General features: G+C 31.6%; 1 protein-coding gene across 2 annotated transcripts; it reads right to left on the bottom strand.

Annotated features, from left to right (window-relative positions):
* Nucleotides 1–2,506: 2,506 nt before the first annotated feature.
* Nucleotides 2,507–8,276, bottom strand: LOC101217858 (2-dehydro-3-deoxyphosphooctonate aldolase). Of its 2 annotated transcripts, none has more exons than XM_004150135.3 (14): nucleotides 8,160–8,276; nucleotides 7,060–7,167; nucleotides 6,836–6,933; nucleotides 6,467–6,563; nucleotides 5,758–5,823; nucleotides 5,417–5,476; nucleotides 5,238–5,312; nucleotides 5,025–5,109; nucleotides 4,619–4,677; nucleotides 4,424–4,468; nucleotides 4,086–4,184; nucleotides 3,170–3,217; nucleotides 3,022–3,069; nucleotides 2,507–2,808 (listed from the first exon to the last, which is right to left on the bottom strand). In XM_004150135.3, exons 2-14 carry the CDS (start codon nucleotides 7,090–7,092, stop codon nucleotides 2,752–2,754), a joined length of 870 nt encoding a protein of 289 aa, XP_004150183.1. In that variant the 5' UTR covers nucleotides 7,093–7,167; nucleotides 8,160–8,276; the 3' UTR covers nucleotides 2,507–2,751. The 2 variants fall into 2 exon arrangements, with proteins under 2 accessions (XP_004150183.1, XP_011658088.1); XM_011659786.2 differs by lacking the exon at nucleotides 8,160–8,276 and adding an exon at nucleotides 7,918–8,103.
* Between the last annotated feature and the right edge of the window lie 320 nt (nucleotides 8,277–8,596).

The following is an 8,596-nucleotide window of genomic DNA, read 5'->3' as shown; positions in this document are numbered from 1 at the left end:
ATGAAATTTTATTTCACTTAATTCTGTGAGTACTGTGGGAAAACTAAAATGCTCTTTTTTTGTAATTGTAATCTTCTTTCTAACCTCCCTTCTTGTTTATTTTGGTTCTGAGCTCTTTTCCATGTTCTATTGTACACAACACTTTAGCTATCTTTCGATTATACATATACATTATTATTGGATTAAGGGTATGATGACGGTGCTATTAACATGTCAACCCAGTAGAGATATCTTGTTGAACTTACTTATCTCATATACTCACGTCATTTAGTATTTTGTTTTTATATATACATATGTATGGTCTAAGTTTCAAATTTTACAATTTTAACTTTAGTTTTTCACTAAATACTCACTTTTAATACTTAGTGTTAATGTCTATTAATTAATTTTAAATAATCATAAACTAAAAAATTTATATTTCATATTTAAATTTTAAATTTAACGACGATGAAAAAAATAAAAATGCAAGGAACTAAATATAAGTTTAACATTTAAACCCTAGGGAGCAAATAAAAACTATACCAAAAATCTATGGACCAAGAATGTATTTTCCGCCCATATAAATTTTTCTTCGTCGATCTTTTTTATTTCAAAATATTACATTTTTACCTTGCATTTTAAGTTGTTCAGTTTAGCGGGTATGTTACATAATTTGTAAAAATTAAACTAATAATCATAAAAACTAATTTTCCATAATTTTAATCACTATTAAAATTAATTCACATCATAAGTATTGTTTAACTAGTAAAAAAAAAAGTGGACATTAGTTAAAACTTTAGTATAAAATGTAAATAATCTAACGATGAAATGAGAACTAAAATTGAAATGTAAAAACGTAACTTTTCCAAGCTCATAGATTAAATAAAAATAGAACTCAAAGATGCATGATAACCCCTAAAGTATTATAAAATTTAATGACTAAAGACAAATTAAACTTGAAAAGAAAACACCCCTTGAATGGTTCCATTATTTTTTATTTGGAGACTATGAGGCCTAAACTTACAAATTGAAATTTAATATGTAGTTGAATTTTAGAAACATGTAATAGGATATATCATTAATTTTATAATTAGTATATCATTAATGGAGTGAATGGTTGAAAAATTAATTTTGTGTGAAGTAAATTAAACTATGAACTTTAGAAAGCGTTTGAAGTATAATTTTATATGAACTGTAAAAGTGTGTAAACTAAACATAAAATGGAAAGGTGAGAATTGATTAAACAACTGTACAATCGATAGAGGGGGATGTGTTTAGATAGAGAATTGAAAAGGAGAAAAATGAATAAATTAGATGAGATAGAAAAAGAATGATTAGAAGGAAGGAAAAGAAATATGAAAGAAGAGAATTAGGGGTTGGAAAATGAGAAATAATGGGATTAGTTATGGTTTTTGAAGTGTGAGAGAGGTGGCGCCGCCTCGTTAACCGAAACTCAGCTGCTGCTGCTGCTTGCTGATTGCTGATTGCTGCTCGCTGCTTGCTTCTGCTCTATTTTCTGCGCCACTCTCTCTATAGCACCGAATACGATGCAGATTCAAAACCCTAAACCCATATTCTTTCTCACCACTCCACACTCTCTCTTTTTAACTTCTTTTATTTGTCCCCTTCCTTCTATGTTTTCTTCTCTTCTCTTTTCTTCATTTCTAATTTTCTGTTCAATAAACTCTAACCATTTTCACTACAATTACACCAACTACACATCTGTTGGACCTCAATTAAACTTTCATAAGTGAAAATTTAGAGCATTTATTACAACTTCATTTTAAATAACACTTCTTCTAATCATCTACATAGATGTTAACCATTTTTTTTCTCTTCTCTCCCCCTACGCTCTACCTTCTAAAAATTTCTCGACACAAGTCAAAGATGAAATACTCTAAGTACTAAGTGCAATAGATTTTATTTTGGATCGGTACATTTAATTAATATAAACCAATATTTGTCCTACTTTATCAATTTTTACCCTCACTCGTCCAATGTACTTAGTTTCACTTTAGTAAAAGTTTTCATTATAATTAAAATTAGGTTAAAAAATCATTTTGATCCATATAATTTAAATTTTCTTCCTAGTAAATCTTAAGTTTATCCCTTGAAATTAATTAAAAATTTACAATAATTCTCAGCTAAAGAAACATGTTATGTGAATATGTTTTTAAAATTTACAGTGAACGTGGTTTTAATAATGAAAAAATCTAGAGACTAAATTTAAGATTTATTTAAAGTTCAACAACTAAAACTTGACCTATGAGTAGTGTGCCATTTTCTTTTTCAATTAGGGCTTACAAGATCTCCAATTTAAAATTCTTGAGGAAATTGAATCACCAAATGTTGTATTTAGTATCTTATAGCCTACAACATAAAAGAAACTTCATTGCCTTGTTTGAACATGTTTTTTTCCATTTTCCTTTTTGTTTTCAAGAGTTAAGTTGGTTACATTTCATTTCACTGAAGAACTGATCAAAATCTTAGCAGGAAAAAAAAATAAATTAATATAGACAGTAGATTATAAAGAAAACTGAAGGTAAGAAATCATGATTTTAGAATCTAAACACGAAAGTAATAATAATAAATCATAAACTGGCTTAAATGATTCGTGAGTCATGACTGGTGTAAAAGAAAAACAAACTCAACATATTCCTTAGAACATACATCGGAAGTATCTACTCAAAACCAAACTAATTTGGTAGGGAAAAAATGGAGTATTGAAATCATAGCTCTCATACCTTGAACTTTTTATGGTCCATTGTGCCTTTAATCACGAAACGGCGTCAAGTCGATATTAAAACGCTGTTTACCCTTGCTCACCCGCTGAGGATTAAAACAGAAACAATCAAGGTCAATTCTGATACTTTACTACATATAATAAAACGTGTATGAGAAAATTGGTATAGGTCTATGGATAGAGCACATCGACTAAGACAATAATGCGTCCTATTCGGTCAACTTCAGATTAATCTAAGGTCATGTTTTGCCAGAAATGGCTCAGCAAAAAGACTCAAGAAGAAATGTAAATGAACTTACTGCAATTGCCACAAGCTCTTCCAGCAGTGCCTCCAAATGACGCAAAGGCTAATCAGAAAAGGAAATTCGTTGGAAGGTTCAGTAAATAATCTCTTAAAAGATCTCATTTTTACAAATGAAACTCACTGCCCATTTAAGTAAAACTCACCCACTGTGTTGGACCATCAACTGGAGCGTTCAGAGGGTCATCGTGTACCTTCAAACCATAAAGAAACTCTTGAGAAGCTAAAATTACCCATATAAATATCCCAACTCCAAAAACATTTCATAACTATTTCGTTTGTCACCCGAACTTCATCTACCGTGAATTCAAACACATTTTCTTACATTTATCGAATCACATAAATGAACAAACGAAATATGTCTTACTGCTAGATTTCTAATAAATAAAATTTTAAAAATTTTCGGCAAATTACTTGGTTTTTTAATGAAAGGTTCTACCGTTCTGGGACTACCGTTTGATGATGATTTTGTTCAGAGTTTTCTATTTTTGAAATGTATGTTTGTTTCCTCTCGTTCTCGAATTACGGCTTTCATCTTTCTGGAAAAAAACACGAATTTCCAGCCAAATTCTAAATTTGAAACAAGTTTTTGAAAGACTACTATTTTCTAGTATAAAAATTGGTCAAGTTTTTTAAAACATTGGTAAAATGTGATAACATAGCATAGAAACTTAGACGTGGAAGTAGAGTTGAGCTTAATTTTCAAAAAATCAAATGGTTATCCAATAAAACTAGGACCGAAAAGTTCAGAAACTCAAATGGAATAAACACAAAAGTTCAAAAGAAAAGGCTATGATGTAAACCAAAAACAGAGATATCATGCATAAACTAGTTGAACAGAAGGAACTATACTCCAGAAAATTCTTTCAAACCAAAAATAAATAAATTCCAGGAACTTGTACCAGAGTAGAAATGCAGCAAGTAATTCAAGAAATTACCTTCAATTATTGTTTATTCAATTTCCTTTTACTACCATTTTTTTAAATCTCTTTTTGTTTTTCCCAGAGGATAATTAGATATGTGACTGATGAAACTTGACTAGTATCAGAAAAAATTGAATACCTCCATGAATATCCCATCTACTCCAACAGCCACTGCTGTCCTCGCTATACATGGTATTAATTCACGTAGGCCACCACTAGCGACACCTCCATCACCCAACTTCAAAGAGATTAAAACACTTAAATTTAACCTTCTAAATTCAAAGATACACTAAAAAATGTTATCAGTAGATATTGAGTAACAAACAACATAGGAAACAAGTCGATGTGATTACACATCTCGTTTTGTTCAATGAATTTATGAAACTAACTTACAAATATTGTCATTGCACTCTTAATAGAGTTAGCATGCAACTGTCCAGTTCATAATATGTGAATACAATATTATACTATACATACCTGTCTCCCGGCAGGTTGTTGCAATGAATGCGTAATGTCAGCAACCTGAATTGAAAGCATTTATCAGATTACTTTGGCCTGGATTAGAATGAAGCACGTCGTGCTACTGGAGAACAATGTCTTGAATATGTGAAGTGCTATTCTTTTGCAAAACTCAATATAGAGAAGCAAAAGTTGCAAGGTCAAACAACTTACAACAGGGCAGTTTGTCTCTCTCATCCACTCAAGGTTCCGAGGATCAACAATTAAATCATCTACAAACCAAACCATTCATATTATAAGATGAACTAAATGGGACGGCAAAAAAAAGTTCAACCTCAACAGTGAGGAATATGTCCAAACTCGGAAACTGAACACAGACTATGACTAAATGAATGACTGATGAAACAAACTAAGAAAAAGTTAATGTTTCATAAAAACTCCAAATGGTAATATTTCAATTGAGAAAATTGGTTTTCTAAAAAAATGAAAAGCTCCAGATGGATTCAGATCTTAACCATACAGAATAAGTTGAAGCAAATGCAATCTTCTCTTCAACCAAACAACCACAACAAACAATGTAAACAGGAGCATTTTAGGGAGAAAAAATTTAGCAACTTACTATAACCAAACATAGTTCCTCTCTCACAAACCATCACATTTGAATTTCCAGCCATTCTGATCTTTTCAGCAGAATTTGTCATTACCTGAAGAAACAGATACTTGGAAAATGAAAAATGATACTACCAAGTAGTGACAAATATACATTTAAAAAAATACATGAAAGAACTGAGAAAAAATTCTAATTTTTTTCACGTTATCAGAGTTCACTCACAGAAGGAGCACAAAACTGGCCTTTCTTAATATTTATAATTCTCCCAGTCTTGGCTGCTGCAACTAGAAGATCAGTCTGTTATGGTATGAGGTGAAAAATGAGATGAGTAATTAAGACTCTAACTTCTATCAAGCCTTAACTCATTGACACATTGGTTCCATCAACAAATATTAAATTACCTGTCGACACAAAAACGCAGGAATCTGAATAATATCTGCAACTTTGCCAACTGCTTCACACTGTAGAAGGTTATACATTAAAAATTACTCTCTGAAAGACTTTAAAGTTCCATATTCATGCACTAATTCTTAGTTCATACTTACAAGTACAACAGAGGTTCAATTTCTACTTTCAGAAATGGCAGTAACTTGAAGGAACATCAATAGAAAAATTATGTGTAAGAAACCAGATCTTAGACTATTCCAGTCATGGTTGGATCTAACAAGACCTTTTTTTAAACTTTAAGCAAATGACCACACAAACAGAGTGTTAAGTGTCTGAAGTAAAGGAAGTAAAATACCTGTATGGATTCATGCACATCGGTCACTATGGGTATATCATATGCTAATTTAACCTTTTCAAGTATCTGCGATGATGGAGAAAACAAAAGTTTAGGTAATACCCGGATTGTTTCGATAAGTTGCATAAATTTTGGAAACAAAAGAAACAACACAGCAATAAACTCATGGAACAAATGGCACATCGAACACACAAGTAGGGGATGTGACTTCCAGACAGTATGAATGATACCTGACAATTTAGAAAAGAACTAACAAATAAAAATATGAATTACTATCTTCAATTTGAATTACTCATCCTTCCTCATAATAATAATAATTAATAAAACAGAGGAGAAAATAAGATCTACATGAATTAGCCAATGCTTGCAGCAAAAGAACAGTGGAGGCTCCTTTGGTGCATTGTCAGGAACATGTCATATTGGTCCAATACACAAAAAGTGACAACTTAAATCAACAATCACATGAAATTTGTCAACGGGAGAGTAGCTAAATATTAATTTAAATTCACTTACTATTATCTGTTCCCCATGCTATAATTGTACCGAACATCCTTTCTATATGAGGTTATACTTTAATTATATTATAATCACAGAGAAGTGAAATAGAAAATAGTTGCACAAATAATCGTCAGACACATATGATGTTCTCAAAAGTTGTAACTATGTCTATGCATGGCCATGCAATCCAAACAAGTAAACCATTAGAAACCTTCAAGCCTTCAACCATGCCTGGACCACGAAAGGATTTTGCAGATGTACGGTTAGCTTTATCAAAGCTGGACTTGAAAACCAGTGGCAAACCAAATCTGCAAGATAACATATAAAATCTTTACTACAGTGAAAAAAGACAGCCAAACTACGAGGGCAATGTGAATCCATGGTCACCCACAAATCAGGCATACCATGAAACTGTTGGCTCTATAAACTTACATTTTGCATCAAACTACTTGAGATCTAATATATTCTCTCATCGCTTAATGATTTAATGTCATACAGAGGAGTAAATACAACTTTTTGCATAATCTTATTCAGGAATTTAGAATAAAGGACCTAAAACTCAAGGAACCTGAATACATACTTCGATGATATATTCTTGATGTGCTTGGCCATCCTAAATATATGCTCCTCTGATTCAATCACGTTTGGACCAGCCAATAGAAAAAAGGGCTCAGCAGCCTGTCCAAATTAATACACTCATCATATAAAGTGCATACAGATGATTAATGGCTGATGTACAAAAAAAAAATGATCAGGGAATTAAAAGTAGAGGAAGAAGTTAAAAAAGATAAGGAATGTTCAAACCCGGAGCTGGTTGAAGAGCAGCGAAGATTCCATGGCGTTTACTTATGTCCAATTAAAGACTTCAGACAATTACTGCTAACCAATTCAACGGAAGCAGGTGGTCTAGATCTGAAATCAACAGCCATCCAGTTAACTTTCAACATTGCATAGTGCAGTTTTTTTTATGAAATCAACAACTTTCATTGAGAAAAAATGAAAGAATACATGGGCATACAAAAAAAATCAGTCCAACAAGCCACCCTACTTACAAAACAGGGACCAACTAGGTAAAATTAATAGTTACAAAAGTTCTTCGAAATCAAAGTCCAAAGCGACACATGATAACATTTCAAAGTGTAGTCAAGCACACGTAGATTGCAAAATGAGAGAAACCTTAAAACACACACAGACAATATAAGAGGCAGATTCAGTATGCCTCAGAACTTCACGCTAATCCAATAGAGCTTCAATTTTCAATCACTATTTTCAATTTCTTATGTATGGTAAAATAAGATGACAACAAAAAAAAAAAAATAATAGATCCAACAATACAGTTGCCAAACAAAAACAGCTGAGACAGTAGCCATAATCTCCAGGAAGAAGGAGAATGTGATCTGATTTTCGCTTTCTCGAATTGTTGTCTGTTTCTTGGGAAAATGCCAGTTGACAGTTTTCCAAGAAAAAGATCTAAAAACATGTTCATCTTCAGGAAATTGTTGGCGCTCTAAACCCCAAAAAGAAAACCCAGTAGCCATTTCAGTCAAAAAGAAGAACCCAAATGAAAATTTAGTGAAAAGAAGAACAAAATGGCATGGTTGATTCTTAAAAAGAAAACATAAAATCCATTACAAACTCAGAGAAGAAGAAGAAGTGCATTACATAAGTTTCTCAGAGTAATCGACCAAGATCAATAGCCGGAAAAGTATGAACCTTAATTCTACCCTTTTCACATGGGATCAAGCGAATGATTTATAGTAGAGATTCGGAATACAAAAATACCCAAAATAAAAATCAATAACTATAACTATAACTATAACTAAATTAAAGCTTCAGATAGGAAAATATGAAAAAGAAGGAGAATATCTATCGCTAATGAGAGACCAATGGGTCAAGGAAGTTACATTGGACGATTGGCGATTAGCCGTGGAAGAGCTGGGAGTGAGAAACTCTAGAGAATAATAAATAATAATTATAGAAAGGGAACAAACAAATATTTATAAAATGGAGTAAAATCTCAAAAAAAAAAAAAAATTGAATTTACTAAGAGGGAAGCCACGTCCCTCTCACGTTATCAGATTTTGTATTTTAATATTAATTTTGAATTATCAAATTTTTACTTTCTCTAACAATATTTAATGAAAAATGTTATTGAATCATTACTAAAGTGGAGATGTTTTTTTAACTTTTTTAATGTGTTTATTATACAGAGTACATTGCTTCTTTAATAGAATTTATGCATCGGTCACCACTCATAAACATTACCATAATAGCATGCTGAATTTGAATACCTTTTAGGGGTTTTAATTAGGGTAAATTACAAAAAAAATATTTTAAAAAC

Source organism: Cucumis sativus, chromosome 1 (assembly GCF_000004075.3).
Source record: "Cucumis sativus cultivar 9930 chromosome 1, Cucumber_9930_V3, whole genome shotgun sequence".
Taxonomy (NCBI): domain Eukaryota; kingdom Viridiplantae; phylum Streptophyta; class Magnoliopsida; order Cucurbitales; family Cucurbitaceae; genus Cucumis; species Cucumis sativus.
This window is presented reverse-complemented; position numbering and strand designations above follow the sequence as displayed.

Coding starts and splice junctions, on each gene's coding strand:
- LOC101217858 (XM_004150135.3), bottom strand. CDS start 7,092: ATGGAATCTTCGCTGCTCTTCAACCAGCTCCGG. Junction 6,934..7,059: donor TGCTCTTCAACCAGCTCCGG/GTTTGAACATTC, acceptor TAATTTGGACAG/GCTGCTGAGCCCTTTTTTCT. Junction 3,218..4,085: donor TAGATGGGATATTCATGGAG/GTATTCAATTTT, acceptor TATGGTTTGAAG/GTACACGATGACCCTCTGAA.